A 19,043-nucleotide genomic window follows, 5' to 3' on the forward strand; every position below is an offset into this window, starting at 1 on the left:
AAGACACTAGTAAGCTATAGTAATTGTGATCACAGTCCAACAACTAAAATCTAAAACTTTTTGAAAATTCATGTAAAGAGTGGTGCTGGTGGTTTAGTTGCTCAGTCATGTCCGACTCTTGCGACCCATGGACTGTAGCCTGCAGGGCTCCTCTGACCATAGGATTTTCCAGGTAAAATCTTGGAAAATTAGTGGCTAAACCACCACCACCAGTTTTTACATGAATTTTCAAAAAAGTACTAGATTTTAGTTCTGTTGGGCTATGATCACAATTACTATTAGGCAAAGAGTCCTGTCAATCTTACGGGAGTATACACACGTGTGCCAAACACACTACATGGGCTTAGTGAAAAATGCATTAAGTAGGGTGATGGCAGAAAAGACAAATTCATATCTCTATATTGCTAGAGAATCTTATAGAATAAATACTCATTTTTAAGGGCCTTTTATTTTTCGTCTTAGATAAAGAAAGCTGACTTTTGGTATTTATGTGTTTACTGCATGAGCATTCAGTAATCATTTGAAATTTTCTCGAAGTATTCAAAATATAATCTCAATGGGATCCGGCTTTTAAACCTTGCTAGTTCCAAAAGATAATTAATAAAAAAAAAAAAAAAAAGCTTACCTTCTATTCCCAGTCTAATCTTCTTAAGACCCCTCTCCTTCAAAACTGATTTGGCCACATCTCTGTTTTCAATGTACTTGAAAAATCTATATAATTTTGTGCTATAAATAACTGGAAACAAAGAGAAAAATATTTTCTTATTAAAATCAAAGTATTTAAGAGATGACTGACTCAAGCTTATTTATCTTGATCATCAAAGGGGTCTGACAACCCTAAAAGCCCAAATAATGGATGCAGTGATGCCAAAGGATGACTAGCCAACATGACAGGACAATTCAGTACAGTTAATATAGAAGCAAATGTCTACATAAGATGAAACAAGAAAAGCTTTAATAACCAATCAGGTAACCCAATCCATAGGAAGACTCTCCTTCTGAAAGATATATCATACACAGACTTACTAGAATGGGGTCTGCCCCAATTTCTTCAAATAAAGAGAATTAAAAAAAAGGTATCAGTATCACATCATTATCAAGCAGGCAAAGTAAAAGACTTTGCCAGGATGCCTACAAGGCCTCATCTGGAGGGGAAAAAACTGCCTCGTCAGAAAGTGCAAAATGGATACATCTTACATTTCATGGATTGAGCAACTATTAATAATTCCCCCAAAAGGCAAAGACCCTCCCCACAAACTGTTTTCCATTCAGGCGAACAGCCCCATTTAATACTGATGTTAAAAATGGCAGATTCGAGCATGTTCTGCCTAGGTTAGTCTGTTTAGAGCAAACTGGTTTTGCAAAGGACAGACACTCCACTGACAACATGTTGAGTCTTCCAAATGTGCTGGGCACTTCAGGGAGTTAGACTGATGGACCTTCCTCGCCTTCTCTCTTTCAGGTGGAGTTATCTCCCTTAAAAGGTGAACTGCAAAGGTTTTTTCAAAAAAAGAAAAACACACTCACAAACCAAACATGCTGGTTTAAGAGCCAATAAAAGGAAAAAAACGTATACAGAAGCTACTCATGGGGTAAAAGTTGTGATTATTACTACATCCTTAAGATTACTGATATTTTAAGATAAAGATTTTTTTGACATTTCAGAATGGGTGGTGTATGTCACTCTTAGCAAAATCAGCCTGAAGAGATAGGCTATCTCTTGTCTCCTCAAATGTTATCTTCTTTAGGTTGGAACATCTTGGCACAAAATGAAACATATTTAGACAAATTAAGTAAAAATGTTTCCAGTCCTTTTAAACTTCAAAGTTCAAGAAAAGAAACAAACAAACAAACAAACAAAAAAACCCAAACAAACCAAAAAACACTGAAATGAAAAGCTCAATAACTAAAATGGAAAAGCCAGGTCTAATACTATTCCTCTATCACTATAAAGTCCTTTCTGTGCTCTATGGTTGGCCCTCCTCTCTTGAAGTCAAACTTTCTGAAAACTAAAGCTCAACGTTTTATTCCACATACTATAGAAAACCATGGTCAGCAAAAAGCCTAGGAATGAGGAAACAGCAAAATTTTATTACTGCAACTGTCCACAAAAGAATCACAGTACTCATTCAAGTGTATCATGCAAAGAATGATGTAAATTCTGAAAAGTACTACCATAGTCTGTGTTAAAATAATCATCTGAAAATCTTTAGAATTAAAATTAGAAAAGCATACCACTTGGAAGTCTGTTTTATCTTTAGAAAAGGGTAAATAAAATGGAAAAACCAGAGCTTAAAGGGTTCTAATACTTCATACAATCCTGTTCTTCAATCATTCTTTTATCTGTAATTTTTTCTAAATCTATGGAACTGTTCAAAAATACTATATTGGGCTCACCAAAAAACAAACATTCAAACAAACAAAATCAATATGAGATACACTTGCTAACAGAAAAAAAAAAAAATCAAAAGGTTCTAATTAGAAGTTTAGAAGTACAGTAAGAAAAAAGTCACTGCTGCTCAAGATGTGCTGTTTTGACCAAAAATACCTAAAGTTCCACAATGCTTTCAGAAGGGTCATGTATTCTCCAAGAACACATGACCCTTCTAAAAGGAATGTCTTAGGACTTAAAGCCATCTTTGTAATCAGTGAGTTGCAGCTTCTCACTTTATATACAAATAAAAATTCATCTCTATAAAAAACAGCTTTATTTTTCATTATCTACTATTCCAGGATCTATTTCTCTTAGATGCTTCTAAATGAAAAAAACAAAAAAACAAAAAAACTAAGGTCTGGATACTCAGCAAAGAGCAAACCACTTCTGTGCATGATATGGGTGAATACACTTTTTCTGTAAAGGGCCATATAGTAAATACTTTGGGCTTTGCTAGCCATGCGGTCTTCATTCCAACTACTCATCTCAGCTATTGTAGCGCGAAAGCAGCCATAGACAATACATGAAACTTTATTTATAAAAACAGGCAAAAGACTGGATTTGGCCCACAGGCTGTAGTTTTGTCCACTCCTGGTGTAAGAAAAAGTTCAGAAAACTTTCTTTATAAAAACTGTCCTTTAATAAAGATTATAAATGATAAAAAGAAAATCTGTGGTGATTTAAGAGACAGAAAATATGCCACAGTACATACTTTGTGAATATTCTTCTCCCATCTGTGGTGGATACTCTTCATCCCAATCAACTACATCATCATCTGTAAGCACCACTATGTGGCATTCACGTTCCCCACTCTGGGCACTGGCTACCATGAGAGGCAGGATCATTTCTTCCAAGTAAAACTCAAACTGTCTGCGAGCACCATCATTTGACAACTCATGCATTAGGGCACCTGAAATAAAACCCACAAAAATAACTTCACTTTAGGGGTGACTGAAAAGTAAAAGAAGAGCAGAAACAACAAACACATAAACAAAACACCACATTAGTTCAGCATCTACTTCGGGACCCTGTAGATAATATAATGACTATTCTTTAGTCACTAAAACTTTTCTCAGAAAGAGTTCTTATGGAACTGCAGAATCTTACAGCAAGAAGCGCCAATTAAAGTCATCCAACAAAAGCCTCTTCACTTTACACACCATGAAGCAATCTGCCTAAAGTTACAAAACTAATTTTCAAAATCAGAATTAAATCCACCCTCCATGACTCTATTCGCAGTCCAGGGTATTTTTTATTACATCATTTTGTCTTCAATCAATGTACACAGTTATATTTTAAGGTATATTCTAAGGATATTTTTGCAGATTATCCATATGAAATAAAATAGTCCCCATAGTCCACTTCCCACATTTTCTTTCTCAGAAAATTATTTACAAACAACATTGATACTACTGTGTAGGAAGCAGAGTGAGATGAAAAGGGTCACTTGACTTTGGAGTAAGGATGGCAAAAGGTCAACCAAAATACAGCATGGTACAGGAATTACCACTGGAGAAGGGAATGGCAACCCACTCCAGTATTCTTGCCTGGAAAATCCCATGAACAGAGGAGTCTGGCGGGCTACAGTTCATGGGGTCGCAGAGAGTCAGACATGACTGAGCATACAGGAATCACATAGCTTATGTGACTCTAGAACTGAGAGGAATGAAAGATACACTTCACCTGACCCTCTGACATAACAACTTTAACTTTAATACACAGTCACAAATTCACCTGCACCAACCTATTCATTTTTATTTTATTCCTACTTCATTGGCAATGTCTGATTTCTTATCTAAGGATCTATCACCTCAGAAACTACCAGGAGAGTGAGAAGACACTAAAACTCAAATCTATAGTCTCCCAAATTACAGCTTTTTTCCTCTCTACAAAATGTTACTTAGTAACTATTAATAAACGATTAAATAATTAACTATGTTATTATTATTTAGCTATGTCTCTCTCTAGGCTGCATACTTCCATTATGATTTTTTTTAAATTCCCTTTATAGGTAAACTCTTAATAAATACATTCTCTTATATAGTCTCCAAATGACTTCTGGATTGTTAAAGAAAATGAACATCTTTTAAAAAAATTTTACTGAAGTAAAAAATTTTTTACTGATTTACAATGTTAATTTCTGCTGTACAGCAAAATGATTCAGTTATACATATAATGTTTCTCATATTCTTTTCCATTATGTCACAAAATATTGAATACAGTTGCCTGTGCTATACAATAGTTCTTTATTTATCTATCCTCTGTATGTGTGTGTGTGTGTGTGTGTGTGTATTAGTTTGCATCTACTAATCCCAAATTCCCAGTCCTTCCTTCCCTATCCCCCTCTCCCGTGACAACCACAAGTCTGTTCTCTACGTCTTGAGTCTGCTTCTGTTTCATAGGTATGTTCGTGTCCTACTTTAGATTCTATAAACAAGTGACATCATATGGTATTTGTCTTCATCTTACTTAGTTCACTTAGTATGATAATCTGTAGGTTCATCCATGTTGCTGTAAATGGCATTATTTCATTCTTTTTATGGCTAAATAATATTCCATTATGTGTTTATATACCCACAAGAACACACAAACCGTATCTTCTTTATCCGTTTGACTACTGATAGACATTTAGGTTGTTCCCATGTCTTGGCTATCATAAACAGTGCTGCTATGAACATGGGGTGCCTGTATCTTTTCAAATTACAGTTTTCTCTGGAAATATGCCCTGGAGTGGGACTGCTGGATCATATGGCAACTCTACTTTCAGTTTTTTGAGGAACCTCCATACTGCTCTCCATACTGACTACACCAATTTACATTCCCACCAACAGTGTTAAGAGGGTCCTCTTTTCTCCATAGCCTCTCCAGCATTTATTATTTATAGACTTTAAAGATGGCCATTCTGACCAGCGTGAGGTCATTATAGTTTGATTTGCATTTCTCTAATAAGCACTCTCATCACTAGACTTTAAAGATGGCCATTCTGACCAGCGTGAGGTCATTATAGTTTGATTTGCATTTCTCTAATAAGCACTCTCATCACTAAGATTTGTTATCATTATCCCTGGTTTTCTTTCTTCTTTCTGGCTGCTGTTCTTCAGTCACCTTTTTCAATTTTTTCTCCTCTAGCTGGCCATTCAGTTCAGTTGCTCAGTCACATCCAACTCTTTGTGACCCCATGGACTGCAGCACGCCAGGCTTCCCTGTCCATCACCAACTCCCAGACCTTGCTCAAACTCATGTCCATTGAGTCGGTGATGCCATCCAACCATCTCCTCCTCTGTCATCCCCTTCTCCTCTTGTCTTCGATCTTTGCCAGCATCAGAGTCTTTTCCAATGAGTCAGTTCTTCACATCAGGTGGCCAATGTACTGGAGCTTCAGCATCAGTCCTTCCAATGAATATTCAAGACTGATTTCCTTTAGGAAATTATCTAAATATTTAGGTTAAATATTTCCTAAATATTTAGCTGGCCATTAAATATTGTTATTTCGCAGGGAAGTTCTAGGTTATTTTCTCTCACCTTAAGCTGACAATTCTCAAATTTATTCTACTAATTTCTGCCTGCTATATTCCAGATGCATTATATTCAACTGCCTCCTGAAATCTCCACTAGGATGCCCTTTCACAGGCATCTCAAACTCAATATATTCCAAATTGAACTTTATCATTTCAGTCTCTCTCTGTGCAGTTTTCCAAATGAGTAAATAACATCACCATGCACTCAAGTTCTCAGAACCATCTCAGAAGAATGTTAGTCATATTACAGTCTCTTAACTATTTGTAAAATAAATGAATGAATATTTGATTCCTCCATCTCTTAACCATTCCTCAAGCCCTATTAAGTCCACCTCTTAAATACATCTTGAACTGTGCTATTTCTTTCTCTGAAAGATGCTATTTTCCAAAGATAGCCAAAAAGTTTCTCACGCCACATACTTCTCTGCAATGTGACTTTGATATTTCCTCCCAGTAGAAGTCCAGTGCCTCTCCCCTTCAATTTAGGCTGGTTATACTGACTTGCTTGTAACCAGGGGAGCACAGCAGAGGTGATGAGCACATGACTTGTGGTTCTGCCTTGTCTTGGGAATGCTTGCTCTTCAGATGTTTCCTCTCTGATCCAGTGTCCAGGCTTGAAGAAGCCCAACCCACATGAAGAGGTCACATGTAGGTACTCTGACAATCCTCACTGAACCCGGCCTTTCAGTTGTCCCACTGTAAAACTCACCAGCTGCTTTTGCCTTCATTTTCTCCACAGCAGCCAAAAAAACACAAATAGACGTCTCTAGTTTAAACCTTTCATGGCTTGTGCTATCTCAGAATAAAAGTCCCCAATCCTCAACCTGGTCCTTAAGCCTGTTATGTGAAAAAGGAGGTTATAGATCAGTGTCTACAGTACTTAAATTTTTTTTTCTATAAATACTATCTATAGTATTTAAAGAAAAATACTTTAAATTCTGATGACTCCCACATATAAATATCAAGTCCACATTTCTCTCTTTAGACATGTATACCCAATGCCCTGCTCAGCATTTCCACTTGAATGTCTAACAGATATTTCAAACTTACGTCCAAAGTCAAGCTTTTAAGTGTTTGCCCCCCATGAAGTCTTCCCCCATTTCAATCAATGGTTAACTCCACACTTCTAGATAGTTTAAGTACTATTCTCTCTTTTCAGCCTCAACAAGTAAATCCTTACAACTCTACCATCCAGTATATTCAGAATTTGATCATTTCACATTGCTTCCACCTTAATCTAAGCCACCATCATCTCTTACCTAAATTATGATAACAGTTTCCTAATTACCTCTTTGTGTCTACCTTAGTTCCCCCTGCAGTCCATCTCCAACCCAACAGCCAAGAGTGATTCTTTTAAAATATACATCAGATCAGGAATACACCACTGCGTGACTCTAAAGTGAATTCTGTGTGAACAGTGTGCTCATGAAATGGTAAAACATGGCATCCCTACAGATCATATCACTTCTCTGTTAAAACCCTCTGATGGTTCCTATCTCACTCAGAGTAAAGTCAAAAGATAAAGGCCTTACACCACCTCATCTCCCACTACTGACACCCTCACTCACTCTACTCCAACTCCTTTGTGTTTTTGCTACTCTCGAACTTACCAGGCAAATGGCTTCAACACTTGCTCTCACTGTGAACCTCTGCTTGAAATTTACTTCAGTTTTCCTCTGCAATGAAGGCCTCTCAAACTACTCTTTATCCCTTCACCTTTCTTCTCCCTCCTCAGCACATATCACTACCTAACGTATATGTTGTTTGTTCACATTATTGCTTACCTCGTCTGTTATCTGTCTCCCCCGTGAGAGAAAGTTCCATTAGAACAGGAAGCTTTGCCTGATTTGTTCCTGCTGCATTCCCCAAACTTAGCACAGGACTTGGTACAGGATGAACAGTTAATACAACACTTAACCAATTTTGTTTTCTCCCTATCCTCTGGCCTTATGTCTCATCACTCAAACACTACTATCTCTTCCAATCTAGCCATAGGTCCCTTCTTCCAGGACCTTAAGCATGTCATATTCCTTCAAACCTGAAAGCCTCTGCAAATACCATTTCTGCTGCCTGGAGACCTTCTCACTCTCTTTTCCATTCCCTTAGGTCTCAGTTTTAATGTCACTGATTCAGATAATGATCTTTCATAGCTCATTTACCATACATCTGTCATAGTATCTCATTTCTTCGCTCTATTTTCACAGCTTTTCATTACTTCTTGAATGCCTGTCTTCCCCACTAGACTGTAAACTCCATAAATACAGGGACAAAGTCTTTCTTGTTCATCACTATATGTAGTATATGCATGGAACTCACTGAAAGCCTGATTAAGAAGAGAAAAAAGTTATACAAGTTAAATAGTACACTAGAAACATAAAACTGGTAATTAGGAATTAGAGATAAAGAGCTGGAAACCTATGGTGTATAGCTAATATTTGAAGTCCCAGTGATGAATGACATTACTTAGATTAAGTGTATAGATTCTGTAAGAGCGAAGGTTCAGTTCAGTTCAGTCACTCAGTCGTGTCCGACTCTTTGCGACCCCATGAATTGCAGCACGCCAGGCCTCCCTGCCCATCACAAACTCCCGGAGTTTACTCAAACTCATGCCCATTGAGTCAGTGATGCCATCCAGCTATCTCATCCTCTGTCGTCCCCTTCTCCTCCTGCCCCCAACCCCTCCCAGCATCAGGGTCTTTTCCAACGAGTCAACTCTTCGCATGAGGTGGCCAAAGTATTGGAGTTTCAGCTTCAGCATCAGTCCTTCCAATGAACACCCAGGACTTATCTCCTTTAGGATGGACTGGTAGCTGAAGACAAAACTGGCAAGGAACACACTCAACGTATAAATGATCAGGAAGCAGGTAAGAAAAAAAAATAGCAGAAGATCTAAAATAAGGATGTCAAAGAGCCAGAGTATTGAAGAAAGAATCAAGGAAAAAACAAAACAAAACAGTGAAACCTAAAGGAAATGCCTTTAAAGACAGATACCAGATTTACCACTAAATTTAACATTGTACAAAATATTATAATCAATTCAGCAAGACAAAAAGATATAAAAAGTTTTACTTACAAAAGGGTCAATTATCTACCAATAACATGTAAGAAACAACTGAAAAACTACTAGAATTCAGTAGCGTTCAGTTAGGTGGCTAAACACAAATATAGAAAATTCAATAATTTTCTTTTATGCTAGCAGTTAGAAAATCTGAACATATTCTACACACAGCAGTAACAAAAATACAAATTATCAAAGAATAAACATAGACCATTGCAGAAACACAAAAGAAAACTGAATAAATGGAAAGACACAGTAGTTGGAATAGGAGGCAGTATAATGAACGTGTTAATTCTTATTGTCATTGTTCAGTCATTTAGTAGTGTCTCTTTGCAGCCCCATGGACTGCAACACGCCAGGCCTCCCTGTCCTTCACCATCACCCTGAGCTTGCTCAAATTCATGTCTACTGAGCTGGCGATGCCATCCAACCATCTCATCCTCTGTTGCCCCCTATCCTGCCCTCAATCTTTTCCAGGAGTAGTGTATTTTCCAATGAGTTGGTTCTTCCCATCAGGTGGGCAAAGTATTGGAGCTTCAGCTTCATTATCAGTCCTTCCAATGAATATTCAGGGTTGATTTCCTTTATGATTGATTGATCTCTTTGCAGCCCAAGAGACTCTCAAGAGTCTTCAATACCACAGTTCAAAAGCATCAATTTTTTGGCACTCAGCCTTCTTTATGGCTCAGCTCTCACATCTGTACATGACTACTGGAAAAACCATAGCTTTGACAATACGGACCTTTGTTGGCAAAGTAATGTCTCTGCTTTTAATATGCTGTCTAGGTTTGTCATGGTTTTTCTTCCAAAGAGCAAGATACAGTACAAAAGAGTCTGAAATGCAGCACTTGGGTGCAATCTCAAAAATAACAGAATGATCTTGGTTCGTTTCCAAGGCAAACCATTCAATGTCACAGTAATCCAAGTCTATGACCCAGCCACTGATGCCAAAGAAGCTGAAGTTACAGAGTTCTATGCAGACTTACAAGACCTTCTAGAACTAATACCAAAACAAGATGTCCTTTTCATCTTAGAGGACTGGAACGCAAAAGTAGGAAGTCAAGAGATATTTGGAGTAACAGGTAAGTTTGGCCTTTGAGTGCAAAATGAAGCGGGGCAAAGGCTAATAGAGTTCTGCTAATTCTTACCAAAAAAATAACTTCAAAGAATCAGTGAAAAGCTCAAAAATTTTCAAATGATGTATTTTTGAATGCCTATAACAGACACAGGTCAGACTGGAGTATGTTTGAGCCTGAGGATTACTCTATAAAGAGGGAAAGACTAATGATACTAGAGAAGACAATAAGTAGATAAGTGTCTTAAAAATGCATGAGGGAATAAAAGAGTTTATTCATCCAACAAATGCTTATTGAATCCTTACTATGTGCCTGACACTACAGACACAGAGTGAAAAGGTATAGTCCCCGTCCTCAAATTCAATTGGTTTAATGTTATAAACTGAAAAAGAGGGCAAGACAGAGAAAGACAGAGAGAAAACATACACGTGTCTGTTGTTTCAGTGTCTCTATTTCTGTGACTCCAAAGTAGTCTCTGCCTCTTAATATCCCTTCTTAAAATAAATTAAATGTAACTTCAGTTTTTGATCTTCATTTGTAATCCCATTGTCTCCCACAAGGATGGTGCCTTTCTTCCTAGGCTTTCTGAACTTGTCCTTTTGCAAACTTTAAATTTCATTTTCCACACTACTTTCAAAACGCCAAGATCATGGCATCCAGTCCCATCACTTTATGGCAAATAGGTGGGGAAAAAGTGGAAACAGTGACAGATTATATTTTGGGGGGCTCCAAAAATCACTGTGGATAGTGACTGAAGCCATGAAATTAAAAGATGCTTGCTCCTTGGAAGGAAAGTTATGACAAACCTAGACAGGGTATTAAAAAGCAGAGACATCACTGTGCCAACAAATGTCCGAATAGTCAAAGCTAAGGTTTTCCAGTAGTTGTGTTTGGATGTGACAGTTGATCATAAAGAAGGTTGAGCGCCGAGAATCAATGCTTTGGAATTGTGATGCTGGAGAAGACTCTTGAGAGTCCCTTGGACAGCAAGGAGATCAAACCAGTCAATCCTAAAGGAAATCAACCCTGAATATTCACTGGAAGGGCTTATGGTGAAGCTCCAATACTTTGGCCACCTGATGTGATGAGACAACTCACTGGGAAATTCCCTGAGGCTAAGAAGGACTGAGGGCAGGAAGAGAAGGGGGTGACAAAGAATGAGATAGTTGGATGGCATCACCAACAAAATCGACTAGAATTTGAGTAAAATCCAGGAGACAGTGGAGGACAGGGCAGCCTGGTGTGTTGCAGTCTATGGGGTCACAAAGAGTAGGACACACCTTAAGAGACTGAACAAATACCAATTTAACCTGGGACATTGTATTTTCATTTCTCTTAGCCCCAGGCCTTCATTCCTGAAGTCAGCCCTGGTTCTCAAAACCTCTTCTGGATTATAGTGCTTGCCTGGGAAGATGAGGACAAAAAAGAAATTAAAGCCTAGTTGCCTCCAAACATAGCATTCCTTCTGCCTGAAACACACTTCCTCTTCCCTCTTCTCCAGAAAGCTTTCTCAAGCCCCGACACCTGAGTTAGATACAGCTCATACATGCTCATCTAGTACCCCATTCTTCCTCTAACACAATATAATTTACTTATCTGCCTTTTCCACTACATTGCAAGCATCACAAGAGAAGGGATCCTGTCTTTTCTTACTGCCTTTTACATACCTAGTATTTGGTATAAAATGAGCATTCACTAAAAATGTAGAAAATGAGCATTAACTATGTAAACCACTGAACAAGTTGTGACTAAAGGATTATCTTCTAATATAGTTATTCACAATATATTTTCATGTGGAAATAGTCCTGTCTGACTCTGCAATCCCATGGACTGTAGCCCACCAGGCTCCTCTGTCCATAGGATTTTCCAGGCAAGAATACTAGAGTGGGTTGCCATTTCTTCCTCCAGATCATCTTCCTGACTCAGGGATTGAACCCGCATCTCCTCCTTCTGCAATGGCAGGCTAATTTTTTTTTTTTTACCACTGAACCACCTGGAAAGCTCTTGTCAAGCACTATCCATTTAATCTTCACAACAACTCTGTGAGGTAAGTAATATTAGTCTCCCATTTTAAAGATGAGACAACTAAGAAATAAGGTTTTAAGTAACCTGCCCAAGAAATCCAGGATGCTGTATTCAATACATTCAATACACTGAGTACTTTTATAATTTTAAGTAAGAGATAAACAGACATTTTAGTGTAAAGTACCATTACAATATTCAGTAAAAGCACATATTTGCAAGAAAAAAATAATTTTTGCACTCAAGTCTACACCTACAGTACACTTTCATATTTTACAAGACCATTTCTATCTCTTCAGATTCTATACAGTTTTCTTTTAATAAAGCCTATGAGAATTGCTAATTTTGTAACAAATAAATGATATTTAACAGTGATGGTAAATAGGTAAATAATGTCCAAAGGATTACAGAACTAAAATCCATTTATCTTTAAGGAATTCTAGTGTCTTTTTAATCTGACAGTCACCAAAATTCAACATTTAGTCATATGCAATTAAATTAAAATGTTCCCATGAATTAAAAAGCACAAAACCTTTACAGAAGGTTTTATGAAGTCAAGAATTTATAAATTAGAATAATGCTCATGATTTCAACTAAAAACATTTTTTAAGATGTGAAAGCCATTGTAAATTTGTTCAAGTTTACAGCTGTATGCTTCAGCTGTCCAACTAATTGGTTTTAAACTTTTAAATATCATTTATATAGAAATGGACTCAGAGGTGGACCACCTAATCTTTTTCTCACCTACTGATATTTTTATGGAGATTTTAAAAGAATATTTGGTCAAACAAATAAAAACAAAGAAAAACTGGTACTTAAGGACAGACCTAATCAAGACCACTCATTTTCAAGAATTAGACCATAATTAAGCATGAAGGGTAGATAGCTATATTTAAATATATAATAGATGCCCTACAAGTTTCCCATTCGCAATTTCTAATACAGCAACGTTTCAGAAAAGTATGGCTCCACTTTGCTAAGCTAGTGTTACATTTAGGTAATGAAGTAAACATAACCATATACTTGGGACTAACATACATCTATAAGCACAGGTAGCAAAGTTTTACAATGGCTTCCCACATTATACAGCATAAAATATAAGAATATTAATTTTAAGACCTTCCACAATCTCGCCCCCATATTTATTCTCATCTCCTTCTGGTCCCAATACAGTCTCTTATATAGGTTATTTCCAAAGTATACCACTCATGTCTGTAATCCCCTAACCTTCCTACTCTACTACTGTTAAATCATTCCTGTTCACTCTTTACAACCTGTCTCGTCTGAACTCTTCCCTAATCCTACTAGCCCACAATGACATCTCCTTCTTCTGGGCTTTTCCAACCACTTAATAACCAAGTCAACATTTGATAATTTTCAAATACATTTTAAATTTTCTGTGTATAATCACCTTTTTTCTTAGGCATAACATAACAGTAAAAGGGATGGGCATGGGGGCAGGGGGGTAATGTGACAGGAAAATATCAATCAAAGAGTTAGGATTTCGAAAGTTCTAGACTTGCTCTGAGACTATATTTGAAGTTCCTGAATAAAGCCATTTAATTCTTATAAATGAGGGCTGGTATTTGGTATTCAATCTAAGATCTTTAATGACAAATACTCTTTTTGAGAATGATTTGTATCTTCCATAGTTGCTTAGGATGTTATATTGCATGGCAAATACAAAAAGAAATTATAAATTCTTGGTTGATGTGATCTGAGGAGTGAAGCCAAATACCACACTTGGACAAAGTCAGGGCTACCAAGGTGGGAGATACAGACTGGCAAAAAATGACAGAGGAAGAACAAATAGAAGCATAAATATGGGAGACTCTACAAACAAAAAAATTATTAAGTTGAAAGAAAGTTTTGGAAAATTGTACCAAACAATGATCTCTGTGGACTTTCATAAATCTTCACGGTTATTAGTGTTTTAGAATTCAATTAAACAAATACTTGAAGTCTAGGTAAACAGCACTATTTCAGGTATTTCATTCCAATACATTGTAACTCTACAAACCACTCACACACAAAACATCATACTTACTGAGATCTCTACATTTAATAGTACTATATTCGAAAGAGATACAAAGATAGTCACAAGCTTCTCTCAATTCAGGAATAGATATGCCATCAGGACAACGGATTATTCCTGTTTTATAATAATCCTGAAAAAAAAAATAAATGCATAAAAGAATGCACAAGGTAGACAAAATGTGTTTTTAAGACTGGGCTGATAGAATTTTTTAAAATTGTGATACTCTTGAGATTTCTGAATTGTGGAATTTTAAAGTTAGGTGGGACCTCAGTTCACCTAACCACTCTTTCGCTTTCCTGACAAGAAAAATTTATGTCCAAATGGATTCACTGACTCCTCCAGTTATGAAATTATTTAACAAGAGAGATAAAGTTAGAACCCGGGTCTCCTCATTACTTATGCATCTCTTCTCTCTACTGTACCATGCTAACTCACATGTATTCCCCTCTTACAAGTTATCTGTCTACATACCTACTATATATTTTTGAAAGAAATTTTAAGGAAGTTAAATGATATACTTTACGTTACCTTAACTATTACCTAGAGAATGGGGCAAAACATAAGGTTTTTAGTAAAGAATTTCAAAATCACCTCCAAGTATTCAAATATATGGAAACAGAACACACAATTATTCTTCTTCCAAATACTGTTCTTTGGTGTTTCCCACAGAAGTACAAACAATAATAGCTATTATTTCCAAAATCTACTTGAAATGCTGTTAGGGGCTGGCCCAGAGCTATAGATAAGTTACTCCACAGCTGAGTCATGGAGTCAATACCATTACCATTAAGGGACAAATGGAAGTATGGGCAGCTGAGAAAGCACTTCCCAAAAAATTAAGATCTGCCTCAAGCTTCTTGATGTTCAGAGCCACAGTAACACCATTTCTGAAGTTGCTACATGAATCAAGCAAGAGATCTTCTGGTACTTTTCCAAGTACTTGTTAGTACTGATCACGATCAACTCCTTTTCCTGTCTTGTACCTCAGGATCCTCCTTCTCGTCTTCCCACAAAACTATTTAAAGAAACCATATTTTCAAACTGTAAAATAAACTGTCACATGCTATGAATCAAATTTTATCACCAATTAAAATTACAAGTAGTGACTGTAGTAATAATTCAAATATTTCTCAAAATAAAAGGTTAAAAAATTTAAGTTTTAATACAAAAATGATAGGAAATACATTTTAGAGATGGCTTTCAAACGTTCCTAAGTGTCCACCACTAGTTATATGCAACAAAATGTTAGAAATCCAGTAGCCACATTTATTGTGACAGCAAAAAATTATCAACTTCTTGTATTTAATAGAATTGAAGAAAGTGGAATAGTCTGACTATAGAAATGTTACCACTAAACCCTTGAAAGAGCTGCCTATGCAGACCTGAGAGATGAATTACCCCTATCTTATTTTTGCAAAGGTTATAAAATTCACTTATTTTTATCATGTTATATTTACATACCAAAAGAAAATGAATTAAATGATATTAAAAAATACACTGGATACTTCCAGAGATATCCAAATACAATTCTGCTTTCAAACCAAGTACCTACCGAGAAAGGGTCAACTGACTCAATCAATACACACAAGAAACAGCACTTACCAGAATTGCTCGAAATACAGTAGAGCCAATTCCTTCTGCCACCTCATACTCTCCCTTCTCATTAGGACGTGTAAAGTTATGTTCTCTGCCAGATCCAAACATCCTATAGTAGCAAGTAATTGAGAAATAAATCAATAGGCTATCCCTTCAAAAGAGAAAAATTGTTTTCATGTACAAAAGTAAAAAGGAATTATAATTTTAGCATTAAATTATATCATTAAATTAGCCCACAAATATTTATCAGACATTTATTCTGGCAAATGTGATAAATAAAAGATTATAAAATTTTTTTTTTGTGGGAGGAAACAGTAGTAAAGATTTCCCATAAGAAAATAAAATCAATTAATAAGCTTCAAAAGGTAAAAAACTTTCCGGTCCCTTTTCTACAGGGGTGGGAAAAAAACAATCTAGGAGAGATTCTTATATTAATTTTATCCAGAGAAAGAAAAAAATGAAAGAGAGAGAAGAGGGAGACAGGGAGGAAGGGCAAACGACTATCTTCAATGCAAAGTTAGTCTATTAAGTAGCACGTATGATAATCTAAACTAGAAAAAAGTAAAATAAATATAGGCAGATTAGATTATTTTACTTTTTACAAAACTATAAACGTAACAAATCCTGCACAAAACTCTTACACTGGCATCCTAGAACTGAAAAATAAGCAATCAAATACTGGGGTAGAGAGGAATGAAGAAGAGAATGAAAATTCTAAATAAGTAACAAGCTCATAATATTAATTTTTACAAAAAGAAGATGCAGATGAACTTCTATTTTTTCAAGTCATGCTGTTGGCCCTTTAACAGTAAATATTTTAAAAAGAGGCAATCTGCTAAATATGTCCTTCAAAACAAAAAGTTGAATGCATAATTTCCAAGCAAATTTTTAAAGTGTGATTAAAAGAATCTGAACCTCTAAATTCAATGACATCATTACTAAAGTCGATATAGCTGAATAGTTTCCTATTCAACAATTTCCCAATTTAAAGAGTTCCCTCTTTTTTTTAATAACATAGAACCTATAAAGAACAAAGCTTTCTTATTTCAAAGTTTCCAAAAGAATGCCAACTGCTTTTTACAGTTCCCATGAATATTAATTTTCATCCCCAACGACATGCTTTCGTCAACTGACATGAAAAGAAGCCTTCACTGATTTGGAAAAAAAGAAGCAAGTCTTTCAGGAATCAAATGTCATGCAATTTTCTCAAATACTTGAACTTTTTACAAAAAAGGAAAGTTATACTTTTCAGATCAATATGGATAACAAACACAAAAAAATCTTCTGAATTTATTTTTAAAAGAAAATGTAGCCTATCAGCTGAAGAAAAATTTCAAATACCTACTTTTGCCTTTCAACTGTTTAAGTTTAGGTAAAAATGTAAAATATGATCAGTGTCAAGTTATCCTCCTAAAAATCTCCCATCAACAATCTTTCCTTCAAGTTTTACTGTTTGTTGTAATGTCTTGGAAATAAATAAACTATGCTTTGATTTTTTTAAGAGTCTTTCCTATGCTTCTAATAATATGTAAAAGCCTATAGAGTACAAGTATTTCTTTCCTTACAGATGTAAAGTCAAGAGCCAATGTTAAAAGGAAATATTTGTCTACCCAAAATGCAAACAGTGTCACATGCTGGCATTTGTTCTGGATTCTGAGATACTTACAAATCATACACATACACAGGTACCCCAAATAGTTACTCATATGCAACCAAGCAAAAAATTCAAGTTTTCCTTTTTAACCTCATGCAAACTTCCATTTCATTTATGTTTCCTTCATTTTATATTAGAACGAATAGAAAAAAGGCACTAATTTTCCAATTAAAAGGTGTTTGTAAGTCAGTAAAAGTTGAAAGTCAGTAAAAGATTAATAACAATTTTAACCATCCTAAATACTGAAAGTATTAATACTATTCTGAAAACACAAAGTACAAACTTTGGACTCCAATTAAAAGACTTGAAAAATCAAGTCTATTCTGAAGTTCCCATAACTACAGCCCATATTTTCTCTACCAATTCTAGAATATGGGTTCCCTTAACTACAAATGTTATATTAATCTATTACTCCAGACCAGTACAGATTCAGAGACCATTATTTCTCCTTCATTCTACTGACTACTTGTTAGCATTATTTCTTTAAAGTAAATATATCAAACTTAAATTAATATATCAAACTTAAAATTAAAGTAAATATAACTCATGCTGACTTTTCAGCTAACCAAATGCTGATGTCTGCTGTATCTGAAGATTGAATTTGGGAGCCCTAAGTGAAGGAAACATTATCACTGTTAAATTCATCTTGTCAAATACAATCTATGTTTTCAGATCTTTAAGTATCCTGTCTTCATTTAACTACTGCATTTGCTACTTCTAGGTACAGAAAACATTATTCAAAATAAAATCATGCTCAAGATCTGGTTCTACAATTTCTAGCTGGATTAACTTGAACAAGTTATTTAAAATCCATAGCTCAACAGCAACACTGTATTCCACTAGAGACCTACTGTAAAACTTTTTTAAAAACGTAATGGAAAAGTGCTTTTTATTAATAATACAAAGAATCACAATAATACAAACCTGCCCAACATTGTATTTGGCTGTGCAGTAAAAATAGATGGGTCTACAACAAATCTAGTGTTATCCACTATAAGTGTCACTCGTTCTGATGTTCTTACATTCCGAGCTCCTTCTTTTGCATTTTCATACACAAACACCATTTCCCCAGACGTCTTACAGCTACTATCTGAACTTGACTGACTACTGTTTCTGCTGCTGTTCCCAGCACTGCTACTGGATCCATTTGGAGAGGCTTTCTGAGGACGAGGACTGCTTGGACGAGAGGAACTGTGATCTTTTTCACGTTCTGAAATAAAGATGTTAAACAAATTAATGCAAATTTTCTTTTAAAAAATATGAGAGATATATATATATATTGAAAATAGTGATTTAGAAAAGTTTTTTTTATCACAGCAATTCTGCTTTTTCTATTTCAGATAACATTTTCACAGAACATCATAAATGTTCATTTATTTTCTAGGAATAAACCTAAAACATTACATTGTTTTCTAAAACAATTAATTTTGTAGACTTTTTAAAAAAGATGTATACCTAACCGATGTTGACCCAAACTAAGATCAAAATTAAATTGAATTATATTACTGCTCTACTTAAAAATATACAGAAACAAAAGGAGTAGAATATTCTAAGTCAAATAAGCAAGCATTGAAAGTCAGTAAAAGATTAATAACAATTTTAACCATCCTAAATACTGAAAGTATTAATACTATTCTGAAAACACAA

The 19,043-nt window shown here is 35.6% G+C and overlaps 1 protein-coding gene across 4 annotated transcripts in view; it reads right to left on the minus strand.

Moving 5' to 3' along the window:
- The window catches only part of BTBD10 (BTB domain containing 10), a 69,456-nt gene that overhangs the window by 4,452 nt on the left and 45,961 nt on the right, over positions 1-19,043 (minus strand). For all 4 annotated transcript variants that reach the window (XM_065943843.1, XM_065943840.1, XM_065943842.1 and 1 more), the window contains 5 exons: positions 18,321-18,606; positions 15,749-15,851; positions 14,156-14,276; positions 3,147-3,344; positions 626-736 (listed from right to left, as the gene is read on the minus strand). In XM_065943843.1, the coding sequence (XP_065799915.1) occupies positions 626-736; positions 3,147-3,344; positions 14,156-14,276; positions 15,749-15,851; positions 18,321-18,606 (819 nt within the window). The remainder of the gene's footprint in view (positions 1-625; positions 737-3,146; positions 3,345-14,155; positions 14,277-15,748; positions 15,852-18,320; positions 18,607-19,043) is intronic.

This window comes from Muntiacus reevesi, chromosome 9 (assembly GCF_963930625.1).
Source record: "Muntiacus reevesi chromosome 9, mMunRee1.1, whole genome shotgun sequence".
In the NCBI taxonomy this organism is placed as follows: domain Eukaryota; kingdom Metazoa; phylum Chordata; class Mammalia; order Artiodactyla; family Cervidae; genus Muntiacus; species Muntiacus reevesi.